The sequence below is a fragment of the Rhinolophus hipposideros genome, assembly GCF_964194185.1.
Source record: "Rhinolophus hipposideros genome assembly, chromosome: 24".
Taxonomy (NCBI): Eukaryota; Metazoa; Chordata; class Mammalia; order Chiroptera; family Rhinolophidae; genus Rhinolophus; species Rhinolophus hipposideros.
In genome coordinates this window covers 18,538,531-18,555,273 of record NC_138070.1, presented here as the reverse complement: position 1 = coordinate 18,555,273, position 16,743 = coordinate 18,538,531, and the positions used below count along the sequence as shown (strand labels likewise).

Here is a 16,743-nt window from a genome sequence, read left to right as displayed (position 1 = left end):
TCTCCTGGCAAAATCTCCCGACTTATCCTTTTTATTTTTTTATTTTTTAAGGAATGGAATTTGTGACTTCATTTGTTTATTTATTTTTTAAAGATTTTATTGGGGAAGGGGAACAGGACTTTATCGGGGAACAGTGTGTACTTCCAGGACTTTTTCCAAGTCAAGTTGTTGTCCTTTCAGTCTCAGTTGTGGAGGGAGCAGTTCAGCTCCAGGTCCAGTCGCCGTTGTTAGTTGCAGGGGGCGCACCCCACCATCCCTTGAGGGAGTCAAATGAGCAATCTTGTGATTGAAAGCCCATTCTCCAACCAACTAAGCCATCTGGCAGCTCAGCTCAAGGTGCTGTGTTCAATCTGAGTTGCAGGGGGCGCAGCCCACCATCCCTTGTGGGAGTCGAACCGGCAATCTTGTTGTTGAGAGCCCACTGGCCCATGTGGGAATAGAACAGGCAGCCTTTGGAGTTAGGAGCACGGAGCTCCAACCACCTGAGCCACCAGGCCAGCCCCCCTACTTTTCCCTTAATGCTTGGGTTCAAGGTCTCAGGCCTCTGGTAAAACCCAGTGGAGGCGGTCACTTCCATCTCTCCACACCTGCCACACTCAGATCCTAAGAGAAGGGCAGCTCCACTACATGACATCAGTGCGCCTCCATTTACCTATCTGGGTTTTTCCTGAGTAGCTGTGCCTGGGAACCCTCTGATCACACTGACTTCCAGAATGAGGAGCTCACTCCGTTTTGGTCCCTCTGATAACCCCAAGGAGCCCCTGGGCCCAGCTGTGTCTCTAACCCCTCTCTGTGCTGTTCTTTGTTAACACAGAGAACAGGCCTCAGGCTCACAGCCTTCTGCGTGAGCTTCAAGGCAACAGCCACACTGTTGTTTTCATTGCATTTATTTTGACGAGTCTACCTGTTTACACAAGTGATTCAGGTTTCCCATTTATCATAATGACATACAGTTTCCTTCTTAAATAAATCACACATATAATACATGTTTATTGTGTCACTTTAGAAAACACAGGAAAAAAAATCATAGTTCGAGCCTCATTTTCTTACAGAAGTCATTACTGACCCTCAAAGTCTATATACGACCTCCCTTTTTCTCTTCCTCCCCATTATAAGTTCTCATAGCTCCCCATATTTCTTCTATTGCAATTGGCAAAAATATCTTTGTGTATATTTTTCACTTACTCAGCAAATATTTTATATGTCAGGCAGGAGAGATGAGGGGAGAGAGACCTAAGGTGTCTGCCCCAGAGGGGCTCAAAGTCAGTGCTGATGTGATTTTGGTCTCCCCTATCAGGACTTACGTCCCCAAAGGTCTGGGGCTTGTTCTAACCACCTTGGTGTCTCACAGCCTGGCACAGGTGCTAGCCAGGCAGACTCGATATTTGCTGAAGGAATCACAAAATTAAAGGCTGCCCTCCACTCCCCCATCCTAAGCATACCAGGAGGGAGCCAAGGGTTAGAGAGCGGACATTCTTTTGGGAGGGTGTGCCTCCATCCATGTCCCTTGGGAAGGACTAGGCCCCTGGTCCACCCGGTGGTGCTTACAGGGTCTAGGACCCTGCTGAGGTCTGTGATCTGGGGTGGGGAATTACGGAAAAGCTAGGCAGGGCAGGAGGACAGCGTGAGGTCCCAGGAGGCCCAGGCAGAGCTGGTAAAGGGGGATGGGAAGAGAAAAGGAGATGATGGAGAGAAAGCATCCTTTATAGTCCTGTCTTAAATTGTTAGGGAGGCAGTCGTTTCTTTGATTATGTGATAAACACTGAATGAGGATCGCTCCTCAGAAAAACGCACAATTTCAGGGGGCTTACTGACTCCTTGCCCCTCATTCTTGAATGTCCAGTTAAGAATCGCTGGTATCATAGCTCAACGCTCCCATTTTACCGAGGTGAACACCGAAGCCCAAAGTGGGCAAAGGGCTTGCTCAAGGTCACAGAGCAAGTCAGTAGCAGAATGGCAAGTACTCGGATGACAAGAATCCCGACTTCCGCCCACGGTCTACCCAGCTGGGGGCGAAACACCTCCGCGACACCCACCTGGCGGAGTGCAGAGAAAGGCAGGCAACCCGGAGGGGGCGGTGCTTATGCACGCCCCTCCTCCTCCGCTTAGTTAAGGGGCGCGGCCTTCCTCCAACCATCTCCGCTCCAACATGGCTGCACTGCTGTGCAGCATCTCTGCGGCGGCGCGGCGGCTGCTCGGGGGCCCCGGGCCCCGCGCCGGAGACGTTGCGGCTGCGGCTGCAGCTGCGGCTGCGGCGCGGTGAGAGCCGGGCCGGGTTGGGGCGGTGTGCGCGGGGCGTGCAGGGGGATGGGCAGAGACTACGGCTTGGAATCTATGGGGTAGAGGCACGGCCAAGAATATCTAGACCTGGCCAGTAGAGCTCTGGGCAAGAATGGGGGAGATGGGAAAGGTATGCCCAGGATCTTTGTCCTAGTGGATACCTGGCTCTAGGCAGAGAGTGAAAGATGGGTGAATGGGGAGGGGAGGTCCTGGGCCCTGAAGAGTAGGAGTGGGCAGAGGGCAGGAGGAGTGGCCCCTTCTTGCCTTTGCGGTTAATGTGAGCACCCACTGAGCTAGGAGAGGCAGCTTCCCCCTCGGGAAGTTCTGGGGGTAAGACATGGGAAGAGCAGTGGAGGATCTCCACGGGCCATGGCTGCACAGACCCTTTGCTCCTCAACCCTGCACAATGTGGGTGGGGCAAAGGAGGCCTGAGGATGGATGGGAAATGCCCAAGGTCACTCCCCCTGCTTTCCAGTGGCAGCACTGGGTCTGGACCCTGGTCTCCTGACCCAGTGCTCTTTGCACCACAACTGGTGGCCTCCCGGCTGAGGGAAGCTGGCTGGGCCATGCGTTTAGCCTAAGCTTTTGTTTGGGCTCTGCTCTGGGCGCAGGCAGGGGTTGGCCTCCCTGATTGGTCCAGGGCGGCCCCTCCTCCTCAGTCTCCGCACCCTGTACTTCCCCCATCTCTGCACTTACCATCGCTGTACATACTTACCTGTCTCCCCCAGTAAACCATCACTTCATTTTTCTCTTTCTCCAACCATTGGCACAGGGCTCAGGACAATGTATGCTCAAGAACATTTGCCAATAAAACTAAGGGGGGAAAAAGAACATTTGTTAAGTGAGTACACCTGTCCCTCCATCTGTGGAAAGGAAGCAGGGGTCTCCTCTGCCTAGCAGCGCAATGGTGAAACTGCAGAGTTCCGGTTAGACCTTTAGATGACATGTAGAGTGCTGTGCAGTGGGGCTTTGAGGCAGCTGGGAAGGAGGAACTGGCATGTGCCCCCAGCCAACTACCCAATATTTGGGGAGAAAATATATGGAAAGAGCCTGAAGTTTGCCTGGCACCAGCAGCAAATCTAACTCAACCTTTCTTAGTGGGATGGCATTGGGCGAGTTTTTGGCCTTTTGAAGTCTCAGATTCCTCATCTATAAAACGGGAGTGATAAAATAGTATATGTCTCATAGGGCTGTTGAGGATTTAAAAGGCCATGTGTGTGAGACTGCTAGCCCCCCTTGAAAACGCAACAGATGTTGCCCCCTGCTCAAGCCTATGTCCCAAGCAGTTTCTGCTTGAGCCCTTCATGAGATGAGGGCTGAAAGAGCCTTGAGGAGATCATCTTCTATGAGCCCCTTATTTTCCAGATGAAGAAATCAAGACAGGAAAGGACCTCACTTACCCAAGGTTACAGAACCAGTTGGTGGTAGAAGCCATTTGTGTGGCAGATATCCAGAGGCCACAACAGGGGCATGGGACATAGAGGCTACCTGCTGCTCCTTACTTGACCCACATGACCTTGGAGGAGGCACTGAACCTCTGTTAGCCTCAGTTTTCTTCTCTATAAACTGGGGATGCTGATCCCTGCTAGGTGTTTTTGTAGGATTACTGTGAAGGCACTTACCAAGTGGGTGAATACTTACCAAGTCCCTCCAGGACTGCTTTGCAGTTACTTACGCTCTGGTCCCACCTTTGATACTAGGGAACATGCACCCCACCCCCTGCTTCCACCCTCTCCAACCCCCCCCCCCCATCATTCTGCCCCATGTCTCTCTGGAGTCATTAGAGGAGCCAACAGTGTCCCTTTTGGCCACTCAGGTTTGTGGGCTTTGAAATCAGATGGACCTGGATTGGAATCCTGTTGGCAATTGATTAACGGTCCTTGAGTTAGGGATGGGACATCTCTGAGCCTCATTTTTCTCAAAAACATTGTGAGGATTAGCTCTTAGCACATATTAAGTGCTCAATAAACAGCAGTTATTGTTACTGTTGCACCAGTAATCCTATTGCTAACAGAATTTAGTTCTAGTTCTTGTAGCAGGTTTTCTAAAGACACACTTCTGGAACAGTAAGCAGGAATGTGGCCCTTTCTAAAGTCGGCCAATTCAAAACAAGAGTGTTTCAGAATGTGCACAGAGCCGAGCTTCTGAGCAAATAAATCTAGTACATCGTGAAGCAGTTTCATGTGAGGAGGCATCAGACTGTTGAGCCCTATTGAGTGCAAATGTGTCATCTACTGATAAGTTCTCATCTAGGACAAATATTGAGCAACTTTCATGCCAAAAGCACTGCACTAGGTATACTAGGGGATGGAAGGATATCAGCTAGTGGCTTCCTGTGTGTTTGGGAAGACAAGGCATAATCATATGATAATGATGAAAGGGCTAAGGGAAATATGAGAGGTGTTTTGGTAGAAGGGGCTAAACTGGTCCAACTAGGGCAGATCCTTCCTACATATTGAACAAAGCTGTATTGTATTTTTCTAGGCCTAAGGGGCATTCTTAATAGAGTTTAGATAACAGAATCTTTGGCATTTCTGGGATGATTTACTGAGATTACATTTAAAAAATACATTGTAACTACTCTAGAGCAGTGATTCTCAAACTTGAGTGAGCATCAGAATCCCCTGGTGGGCTTGTTCAAACCCGGATTGCTAAGCCCATCCCCAGAATTTCTGTTGCAGTAGGTCTGGGATGGGGGCCTGAGAATTTCTCAGGTGAAACTAACACTGTGGACTGAGAACCACGGACTGGGGAATGCCGGCTCTGTGGTTACCAAATTTAAAAGGGAATTGACTCTGGAAAGCTTGGCAAAGTAGATGAGAGCTAGAATCCCAAGTACAGACATCTAGCTTTTGTTTTGTAGGTATTAGGGGGCCATCGAAGACTTTTGGGCAGAAGGAATAGCATCATCAAAATGGTGCTTTACAAAGATTGATGGGCAGGTTAGGAAAAATGGTGAAAGAGTGGGAGCCTAGAGATCAGTTAGGAAGTTTAGTAGGAACCGTGATATTAGCTGCCACTGCCACGTCAGGCCCTTGCTCCAGAGGCCCATCCCCTTGCTCCTATTTTACAGGTGAGAAATATGAGGCTCAGAGAGATGAGGCTGAGCCGGGATTAGAACCCATCTGTCCAGAACCTGCTCTTAAGCACTTATTCTGCTGGTGGTGGTGGGGATAGAGAGGGCCCGAGCCCCAATTCCACGCTCTGAGCAAAGATCCACCCTTTCCTGTCTTACCAGCTTTCACCATTTTCCTGCAGCTGTGTCTGAGCGCCCCCTGCCCCCCAAGTCCTCCTTTCATTTCCCAAATGTGGACTGAGCATGTGCCATGTGCCAAGCACTGTTCCAGGCACTGGGGAGACAGCAGGGATATACAGGACAGACAACAGCCCAGTCCTTGTGGGGGAGCTTCTAGTGGGGGGAAAATAAAGCATGTAATAAGCAAACATAAGAAAAAGAAAAGGTATAATGTGTTAGGAGCTACCAAAAAAGAGCAGGGTGAGAGGGCTTGGGGAGTTCAAAGGTAAGAGTCTTTTGATTTCACTGAGAAAATATTTGAACTCTTGAAAATGGGAGCCTGAAGATGTTGGCTTCTAGTTCAGACCCTGCCTTGGGATTTTAGACAGGTCCCTTCTTGCGTTTTATCTACAGAAAAGATCTTTAGCAATAGGCTGTTCCACCTTGCTTGTTTGACACACGGGGAAACTGAAGCTCAGAGGCAGGAAAGGAGGATAGGGGCACCCATCAGAGCTCTGGACCACGCTCCAACACTCCAGCCCCCAGGCTCTCTTCTCCAGGATGAGCCACTTAGCTGTTTATCTGGGTCAGTACTGAGGTTAATAAATTACCTGAAGTCCAGTTCTGGAGCAAAGGTCTTGGTTGACAAATCATAGGAACTGTTCTTCTCCCTGCCACCACCCCTGTCAGGGAAAGCATCCACTCTACGTTCAAACCACAGGTCAGGTCCCTCTGCTAGTGGTTTTGTTGAAAACACCTGTTTTCTTCACAGTATCTGCTTTGTGCTCCCGAGTTGATGCCTGACCCAATGGTGGCGGCTGGCTTTAAAGGAAAGAGCTCTGGGTTGGTTCCTACCTGAGCTCTGCCGCTCCTGACTTGCTGTGTGACCTCGGGCAAGTTCCTTAAACTCCCTGACCTTCTATTTTCTCATCTCGAAAACGGGGACACTAATGGTATCAACATTGGAACATCATCATGTAGATTCAGCGGGATCGTGCTATGGAAAAGTTGATCACAGATCCCTGACAGAGCCATGTTATCGATAGCAGGGCTCTCTTCTTCCGGTCTAGAATTTTCACAGACCCCACGCCGCCTGTCTGATGATAATTGTCTTTTTGGTTTTTGTTAATGAAGCACACACATGCAAGATGACATACATGCACTATGTATTCAGGAACACTTAAAACATTTTTATTTTATCTTTTTTGGCTTTACAAAAAATTACAGTGAATAAAGAAAAATGTAACCATCTTCCTCACCCCTCTCCCAGGGAAACAGTGTTAAAAGTTGGGGACACTCATCTTCCTCTGTGCTCATACAAAGGCATCACTACTTTAAGATGTTTTCTTTTTTAATTTCATCAGTCCTAGTGGCTGCTCCATATTTAGGGGGGGAAATGTAACACTTTGAATTTGCAAGACATTTATTCTAGCCACAGAAAAGGCTTGTAAGAAGGAGAGGACTTGCTAATGGGGCCTCCCAGGCTAGAAATCATTCAGTAGGAGACTTGCTTTTCAGGCCTGGCTAGAAGCTGCTGGGACCTTGTGTGAGGAGTGCAGTTATGGTCTGGCAGGACCTGGTGGCAGGTCCCTCTGCTCTGAACAAGGCACATCATTCATTCATTGATTCTTTCTTACAGGGAGCAGCACCCTGGCGAGGTGCACAGAGCAGATATTTGTCAATTAAGTGTTGGCTGGCTGGCTGGCTGGCTGGATGAATGAATGAATGAAAGAATGAATCTTGCCTTGCAATACCTTTTACCCGCTCTATCTGCCAAATCAGCACTGGAGATTTGAAGATTAGCAAGCTCACCTCCTCTGGAGAGCCTGCCCAGATTTTCAGAGGCTGAGTTCAGGTTGGCTCACCTGGGCTCTCCCAGAGACCCCAGCGGTAATTGTGTTCCAAGGCTCCTTTCTTCTAGCAGACGCTGACATCGTCAGGCACTAAGTTTATTTGTCTTTGGCCCTCCATTTGTTGGGGCTGGGAAGGGGCACAGGCCGTGTAGTGTGAGCACCGGGAAGGACAGAGAGTGTGTCATTCTCATCAGATGGGACAGAACTAGCACACACAAAAAAGCACAGGAAAAGAGGCTGTTGTGTTTGAGGAGTAGCGTAACTGGAGAGAGGGGTACACACTCGGAGGGCACACAGAAGAGGAGGCTGACAATATAGGTTGGGCTGTCAAGGGCGTTGGACATCTGGCAAGGAGGGTTTGGGTTTGGTTTGCCTCTTGACAGGAGGCTGCAGTTGTGTGGCCTCTTGGAAAGGGGTGAAGTGGAGGAAGGGAGGCTTCCTCTGCAAAGCTTCAAGAAGCAAATTGGGCAGCCAGGATCTCTGCAGAAAGGATCTGGTCTGTTCAGCTGGCTCCAATGATGTGTTACATTCTGGAGCTGTCATGGGATTCCATGGCCCCCTTCCCAGAAATGTGCATTACCAGCCTTGGGGAGCAGGATGTCTGAACAAATGGAAGGGCTGAGGCTCCTCCAACCCCTCATGTCCCCCTAAATTCCTTTATCCTGCAGGTTCTATTCCAAGGACAATGAAGGCAGCTGGTTCCGCTCTCTCTTTGTGCACAAGGTGGATCCCCGGAAGGACGCCCACTCCACCCTGCTGTCTAAGAAGGAAACCAGCAACCTCTACAAGATCCAGTGTGAGTGGCTGCTGAGCCGGCCATCTCACCCTCCTCGGGCCTCTGGGGCTCCCAGATGATAGGGGCTGTCCTGGGAGCTGCCCTGGGAGCCCTGGCTCTGTATGGCTCGCCCTCATGCCCACCAGCTCCCCACAGACATAAACACCCCCACTGTCTGTCTTCTATTGCAGTTCACAATGTGAAGCCTGAGTGTCTGGATGCCTACAACAGCCTGACGTAAGCATCTTCCTCTATCCGTGCCTTTCGGTTTGGGTGGGGACTATATCCCAGCCTTGTTCTCCTTACAGAAATCCAGGGATGTAGATTTCAGAGCCAGAAGTCCTAAGGATGTCTCGTCCAGCCTCTGCCTCTTAGAGATGGGGAGACTGACACCCTGAGGGCCTGAGTTGGAACCCTTATCTCAGGGGCCCTGCTGGCTGGTGTGAGCCCTCCCCCCTCTCTGTGCCCCTCCCACAGGGAGGCAGTGCTACCCAAGCTGCACCTGGATGAGGACTACCCCTGCTCGCTTGTGGGCAACTGGAACACGTGGTACGGGGAGCAGGACCAGGCAGGTGAGGTGCCCACCTCTCCAGCACCATTGGCACCCCGCCCAGGCCCCCAGCACCTCTCACACGTGGCTGCCCTCCACTCTCACGTCACAGCAGCACCCAGAAGGGTCTTTCTAAATGCAATCCTCATCGGCTCACTCCCCTGCTCAGACAACTGTGGTGGCTCCCCTCTGCCCTTGGATGGCCCGTGTGGCTCTGCGAGTCCTTCCCTGCCCAGACTCTGGCCTTTTCTAACCACATCTTCCTTGCTCACTGTGCTTCCCACCCGCAACTTCTTTCAGTTCTTCAGATCGTTTTCACCCTCTAGTTCCACACTGTTGTTCATGCTGTTTCCTCTGCCTGAAGCAGTCTTTCTGTCTTGCCCACTGAAACTGGCTCAGTTCTCTACTCATCTTTTATTTTGGCATAGACATCAACTCCTCCAGGAAGCCTTCTCTGAGCCCTCCTACCCCAGCAGGGTGAGGTACCTCCCCTGGCTCCCTAGCCCCCAGGAGTTGCCTCTTCACAGCCCTGATCGTGCTTCCTGTAGTGTACTTGTGTGTCTCCCCATATAGATGGGGAGTTCTGGGAAGGCAGGGTCCCTGCCTGTCTTTCTTCACCATTGAATCCCCAGTATGCAGCATGTATTTGTGGAATAAATAGGGGCTCTTGTCTGAGCTGGTTCCTTACCCCCGCAGCATACCCCATTCCCCCCAACTTACCCACCTCGGTTGGCACCAGCTGCTAGGACCCACACATGAATATGGTTGACTCACAGTATCTCAGCCACTCACAGGGGCCTTGGCATTTGTATCTGCGCTGTCCAGCAAGGTAGCCACTAACCACATGTAGCTATTTACATTTAAATTAGGTAAAATGAAATGAAATGAAAAATTCGGTTCCTCAGTCATACTAGCCACAGTTCAAGTGCCCGCCGATAGACATGTGGCCCATGGCTACCATGTTGGACACCACAGCTATAAAATATTTCCATAATAGTCAAAAGTCCTTTTGTGCTGATTTACACTCTGTACAGCACAGAGAGTTCCTCTGGAGCAGTCCTGATAGAAGGTCCTGTAAGCTTCCCTTGAATACTCCCCACAATGGGTAACTCACTACCTCAAACCACCTATCTCATCCTTTGACAGCCCTGATAATTATGTTGTTTGGTTATTGTTTTTATCTATGATCTGCAGATAGACTCTTAATCATTTATTCTGTTTCAGTAATAGTCATTGGCACACCGAAAGGCAGATCAAAGCAAACTGTCTTCAGTTCCAGCCCCTACGGTTTTCCCATTTTAGGCACAACTAAATCAGCTCCAGCAGCACTCCTTGGATTCTCCGAAGTGTTTGCTAGTTGGGAAATGAATTTTGAGGAATGGGATACCAAAGTTTTAAAGCATGTCTTCCATGTTGTGTATCTTGAAGTGTTGTCTGCCACGTAGAATCAGCTGAGGAGCAGCCCTCTGAGCCATCCCCTTAGAGCAGGGCTCAGGAATCTACATTTGAATGAATTTGTAAGAACTGCTGATCCATCTTCTAAAGGGACCGCTATCATTGTTAGAAAACTCTTTCTTGTGGGCTAGGATGCCCTCCCTTCCTGTAACTTTTTCCTATTGGTCCCTGTATCAGCTTAATCCCTCTTCCATAGGTCAGCCTTCCTGGACGTGGTAGACTTCCATCCATCCATATGTACTCTTGCTATTTCCCTTGGGAAAGAGGCCTTTCAACCATAGGGTCAGACCATTTTTCAGATGGGAAAATAAGGCACAGATGGAGTCAAAAGGCAGGTGAGGTATGGGGATGGGAAGTAACAAGGTTTGAACTTCCAAACTGCTGGTCAGCCACCTGCCCTAAGCGCTAGCATGCCCTATTGACCCTTTTGGAGACTTTTCTCCCTGTCCTAGTGGTGCTCCTAAAGATGGCAATTTTCTGTAGTAACTAGGTTTCTTTATTATTGCAAGGTGTATTAGTTCCTAGGGCTGCCATAACAAAGTACCAACAACTGAGTGGCTTAAAACAACAGAAATCTATTCTGTCAAGTTCTGGAGCCCGGAAGTCTGAAATCAAGGTGTGAGGAAGGGCCACACGCCCCCTGAAATCTCTAGGGGAGAATCTTTTCTTGTCTTTTCCAGCTTCTGGTGATTGCTGGACATCCTTGGCATTCTTTGGCTTGTAAATATATCACTCCAATCTCTGCCTACTTAGGCACATAGCGTTCTCCCTCGGTGTCTCTGTCTTCATATTGTGTCCTCTCTGTGCCTGTGTCCAAATCTCCCTCTTCTTATGAGAACACCAGTCATTGAATTTATAGCCCACCCAGTATGACTTCATCTTAGCTTGATTACATCTACAAAGACCCTATTTCCAAATTAAGTCACATTCTGAGTGTCTGGTGAGGGGCACTATTTAACCCTGTACAGAGGCTACGATATTTTCAAACAGTACAAGAGTTTTCAGTGAAAAGTAAGCCTCCTTCCTGCCTGCCCTAGTTCTCTGCTCCAGGGAGGCATCTCCTGTCACAATCTCTTGAGTCTCCATCACGAGATCGTGCATCGACCAGCAGCTCTGGAGATATCCCTCTACCCCTAAACACATGTGGTAGAATTCTGTTTCTTGGTGTCTTTTTTAAATTAACTGTCTTGGAATATTCCGTCTCAGACCATCAGACCTACCCCGTCCATTTGTCCAGCCTATCTCACAGGCCTGGCTTTATGTGTGCCACTGCTCCTTGGGTACAAGTTCACCTCTGATTCTCTTGTTTCTATTTGAGGAAGTTTGGGGGGGAGCTTCGTCATTTTCAGGATGAGGACATCGAAGCCCAGAGGGGTCAAAGCTCACCTGTCAGAGATGGAGTTCAAACCTGGGTCTTCTGGGCTTGTGTCTGGAGTCATCCCCTGCCCAGCACTGCCACCTACCAAGGCAAAGGGAACTCAGAGAAACTGCTGGCGCTACAGAGAACCATGCTGGAGACCAGCTCCTTACATGCACACTTAGCCAACCTTGGGGTAAGCGGGTCAGGGTGTCTAAGTGGCCCCCTGACCTGTACCTCTCACCCATTAGTGCACCTGTGGCGATTCTCGGGTGGCTACCCAGCCCTCATGGACTGCATGAACAAGCTCAAAAATAACAAGGTATGCTCGGCAAACCTCTGTGTGTTGGTTCAGGCCCAGCCCTGTGTTGGGGCTGCCTCAGCCACCCCATGGGACACACGGCTGGGGTGGGGGGGCCTCTTCCTGACTGCCATGCCCAGACTGCCATGCTCGCAGGAGTACCTGGAGTTCCGAAAGGAACGGAGCCAAATGCTGCTGTCCAGGAGAAACCAGATGCTCCTTGAGTTCAGCTTCTGGAACGAGCCACAGCCCAGAGCAGGCCCCAACATCTATGAGCTGAGGACATACAAGCTCAAGGTGCCTCCCTCCCACCAGATCCCTGCCTGCTCCCACCTTCCCTGCTGCAGTGTGCTTTCCAGGTGCCCCTGCACCTCCACTGGGCCTTCTGGCCTCTCCCTCTGGGCCCAGAACAGAGGTGTGTACGCACCTGTGCACACATGCACACCCACGTGCGAGTCAGAGCCCCTGAATAAGACCAGGTGGCCCCTGGAGCTGGGGAGACATGACTGTTAACCATCTCCACCTAGCTGTAACACTGGGAATCCGAGGTGGGGCTCATTCTTATCCTCTCCCGGTTCTCTTTCAGCCAGGAACCATGATCGAGTGGGGGAACAACTGGTGAGTGGCAGTGCCATAGGCTGGGGGGTGGCTTGGGGAGGCCCTGCCCACCTCCCCCACCAAGGCCGTGGGGGGCCACCTTTCCCAAGGCCTTATGGCAAGGAGCCTGGCAACCTGTGCCCTGCACAGATCCAGGAGAAGGATCCAATCAGCAGGTGAGGATTGTGAGGCCTCCCCTGGAAGAACACCCAGCCAGCAGCTGCACCTCCGTCACCCCATTCCCTGACCATCTCTGAGAGCTGGGGCAGCTCAGGGAGCCCTTTGTTCCGGCCCTGGCCTCTGCTCCACTCTCTTCTGCCATCTCCAGGGCTCGGGCCATCAAGTACCGGCAGGAGAACCAGGAGGCGGTGGGCGGCTTCTTCTCGCAGATAGGGGAGCTCTACGTTGTGCACCATCTCTGGGGTAGGCTGGGGACCCCCCAGGAGACCTCTGCTAGTCCCCTTCCTCCATTGTCACTCTGCATAGGCAATGCGAATACATTAGTGCCCTTGTGGAGCTTACTTCTAGCAGAGGGACACAGCACCTCAGTAACCTGACAAAAAAGATAATTTCAGATTACTACAAATGAGAGAGAGAGAGAGAGAGAGAGAGAGAGAGAGAGAGAGAGAGAGAGAGAGAGAGAGAGAAAGGATGAAGAAAAGCATGGGAACCTACATTGGCTAGAATAGACAAAGAAGGCCTCTCTGAGGAGGTAAAAATGTAAGCCCAGCTAAAGAATGAGAAAGAACCAGCTGTGAATTGCTAGGGAAGGGCATTCCAAGGGCCTTTGCATGGAGGGAACAACACATGCAAAGGCCCTGCAATGGGGAAAGGCCTTCAGGGTTTTGAGGAGTGCAAACGAGTCCTGTGTGGAAAGAGTGGGGAAGAGTATGAGGAGGTCAGACTGGGCCTTGCAGGCCATGGGGACGAGGTGGGATTTATTCTAAAGGCAATGGGAGGCTGCTGCAGCATTTTAAGCAGCATGACATGACGTATAGTGTGTTCTAATATAACTCCTCTGGCTGCCATGTGCTTTGCTGAGAGCATTTTGCAGGGAAGTATTTTGCAGAGAGGCACTGGGGCATCAAGAGACGGTTACACTACTTCAGGCAGGAGAGGTAGTGGCCTAGCCTAAGATGGTAGCAGTGAAAATGCTGAAAAGTCCACAGATGAATTAGTTCAGAGGTGGAATCAATGGGACTTCTGCATGAACTGTGTGGGGCAAGATGAGGACTCCCGGACTTCCAGACTCCTGTTTGAGCAGCTGTGTGTCGCTTACTGAGACCCTAAGAGGAGTAGGTTGGAGGGTGTAAGAGTGTAATTTTGACCCTCAAAAGTGTTATATTTGTGACGCAGACATATCCAAGTGGAGATGTTTAGTTGGCACCAGATACATGAGTATGGAGCCTGAGGGAGATTTCTGGCTGGAAATATAAATTTGGGAGTTGTCAACAAATGTACTGATTGGATGAGATTGTCAAGGCAGACAGTGTTTGCTAACGGTCCAAGGCGTTGTGGGGGAAGGGACAGCAGGATGGGGATTAGGGCCGTGGGAGGGGCCTGTGCTGGGTCCAGGGTCACATCCTCTGCCCAAAGAATGAAGCAGTACCTTTCCCACAGCCTATAAAGACCTGCAGTCTCGGGAGGAAACTAGAAATGCTGCCTGGAGGAAGAGGGGCTGGGATGAAAATGTCTACTACACAGGTGAGCAAGCATCTCTGGGGGCTTCGTGGGGCCCTTGGAGGTCATCTGCAGCAGCCCTAAGTGAGGTTGGAATCTCCTCTGCAAGGAGAGCTAGCCTCACTTGATTACCTTTAGTGATGAGGAACTTTCTTTTAATAATATGAGTTAGTGGATTTCTATCGGGGCGGCATATGCCACATGATCCAAAGTCCCTAAGTGAGTGCTTTGGGGGATGACAACACCACCGGGAGGTCCCTGCCTCAGAGAAGCGGGGTAGTGAGCGAGCACTGTGACCTCAGGCTTGGTTCACCTCACAGAGGCTGTTTCCTTATCTGTAAGATGGCGATAGTGCCTGCCTCAGATGGCTGGCGGCAGGATTCCAGGAGCTAATTTGTGAAAAGTGCTGAACTTCGCCCAGACTGACACAAAGCATACAGCAAATTTTTTCGAGCGGTTCTTTTGCTTACAGTGTTTGCCGCTTTGCTAGGCGCCCTGAGAACCACCTGGAGTCAGCAGGTGTTGACTGAGCCCTCACTGTGTGCCAGGGACTATGGTGGACAGGTGGCTGGGGGGCCCAACATGAACAGGAGCCTGTGCCTGCCCTCACAGCTGGGCTGCCACACTTAACTGGTGTAGGGGAGAATGCATTTCCTGAAGTTTCCCGGAGGCTCTTCAAAGTGTGGTCCCAAATGACAGTAGTGTCAGCATCCCTGGAACCTTTAGAAACGCTGAATCTCGCCCCTCCTCTGCCCACTGAATTAGAATCTGTGCTTTAACAAGAACTATAAGTGTTAACCACTTGCATGCACAGTAAAGTTTGAATAGCTCTGAGCAGGAGGGAAGAGTTTGACCTCCTGGGTGACCTTGGGTTGACTGGCTCTGGGCTGCCGCCTCCCCATCTGTAAAATGAGGCAATTGGACTAGATCTGCTTGTTTCATAACTCAGCCACTTGAGGACCCGCTGACAGCTTTTGTCCTATCCGTATACAACTGCCACAGTTATTTTCTTTAAATCCCCCTACTTGACTCTTTAACTAGCTTTGTCATGAGCAGTAGTATCTGAAATCACTTTTTTCTATGCTAGTTATTTTTTCTTCTTCACATATACAGGAAAATGGATAATTATGAAAATTTTTTAAGTGTTACATTGTATCACCACCTAAGTCGCCTCTCCTTCCAGTTTGGAAGACCTAGTACTCTCTGTGGGCCATTTTAGGAGGGCATTGGGGCTTTTCCTGTCTCAGCATCTCTGGCCTCTTCCCCCTTCAAAAGCCAGTTTCGGGAGTTGGCTCGCCTCAGCCTCATCCGTGACCTCTGCCTCTCTCCACAGTCCCGTTGGTGCGACACATGGAGTCTCGGATCATGATTCCTTTGAAGATCTCACCTCTCCAGTGATGCTGCTGTTGGCTCCACCTCTTTCCCCTTCTCCCTCAGGGCAGCCATGGACAAAGGAGCTCCCAGTCCAGCTGCCTTGGTTTTCTCTCGGATTTGGGAGGACTCGGGGAGCTAGTGCTCAGCTCAGAAAAGGGGGAACTGAAGGGTCACAGGGTTCTGAGGATTTGCAGCTCTGCCCAGACAGTTCCCATATTCCCCACCACTCCTTCCCCTGGGTGGGAAGCAGTTTTTAATTTCTTTGAATGAAGAACAACAACCTTTTATGTCTTCTCACATTTTCCTTAAGAGTCCTCATCTCAAGGCCACTAGTCCCCAGTTAGCACCACAGAATCCCTCAGTTTAGCTTTAGTTGCACAAAAGGTAGTGTGTCCAGGGATTAGAGCTTGGGTGGGAAGGGAAGAGGTCAAAGCAAGCCAGGTGCTCAGGCATTCCCTGGTCTCCACTGGGGCCACCTACTTGCTGGACAGTTTAAACCATGTCCCTCTTGCTGCGGAAAAGCCTAGAATTGCTTTAAGATGTAAAGGGGGAAACCCTCAAGTTAGCAAAGTCAGCAGGAGGTCCATATATTCCACCCAGAAAGGCTGGGAAAAGGGAGCTGTAAGGAATCTGGGGGCAGGAAACAGATGGAACAGGAACAAGAACCCAGAACTAGGAACTCAGAAAGTAGAACGTAGAATTCAGAACTAGGGTTTGAACTGCAGAACTTGGAATACAGAAGGGGGAGATAGAACAGAGGTGATAAAAGACCACTTGGGGAGGGGCTCCTAATACAAGACAGTCAGAGAGAGGCTCACTTTTTTCTACATAATGAGGCTGGAAACTTGAATATGTAGTTCCAGCCCTGTACAGAGCGTCTCCTGTCCTCCCTTTTCCTTCTTGCGGGCAAAGGTACAGGCCAGGGCCTGTATTTCGCCCCCCCTGCATCCCTTTTCTCCCTCTTCACATTCTATCCATGCAACTCTCATTCTACAGAGCTACTGGGTATGTGAAGCGGGGTCAGTGACTTTGCAAGCCTCCTCCGTGACCCCCACACCTCATGAACCTCTGGGTAGCTTGATTCTGCCTCCCTTTCAGGAAAACTTGTGCTGGAGTTCCTGATGGAAACAATTAAATGTTTACTATAAACCATCGTTGTTTTTTCTTCATCTGCAAGGGACTTTGGCAGGTGCCCAAGGCAGGGCCAGCTTCCCAGTTTCAACTGGCTAGTTTACCCCCCACTGCCCAGGGTACTACGCTCCCTGAGCGACTCAGGCAGGGCCTCC

The 16,743-nt window shown here is 50.3% G+C and overlaps 1 protein-coding gene across 1 annotated transcript; it reads left to right on the top strand.

The window, feature by feature from the left end:
- The first annotated feature begins 2,113 nt into the window (after window positions 1-2,113).
- Window positions 2,114-16,607, top strand: NIPSNAP1 (nipsnap homolog 1). Its single transcript, XM_081037971.1, has 10 exons — window positions 2,114-2,259; window positions 8,037-8,164; window positions 8,335-8,380; window positions 8,621-8,715; window positions 11,757-11,827; window positions 11,963-12,103; window positions 12,393-12,424; window positions 12,732-12,826; window positions 14,024-14,107; window positions 15,417-16,607. Exons 1-10 carry the CDS (start codon window positions 2,150-2,152, stop codon window positions 15,479-15,481), a joined length of 867 nt encoding a protein of 288 aa, XP_080894097.1. The 5' UTR covers window positions 2,114-2,149; the 3' UTR covers window positions 15,482-16,607.
- The last annotated feature ends 136 nt before the right edge of the window (window positions 16,608-16,743 follow it).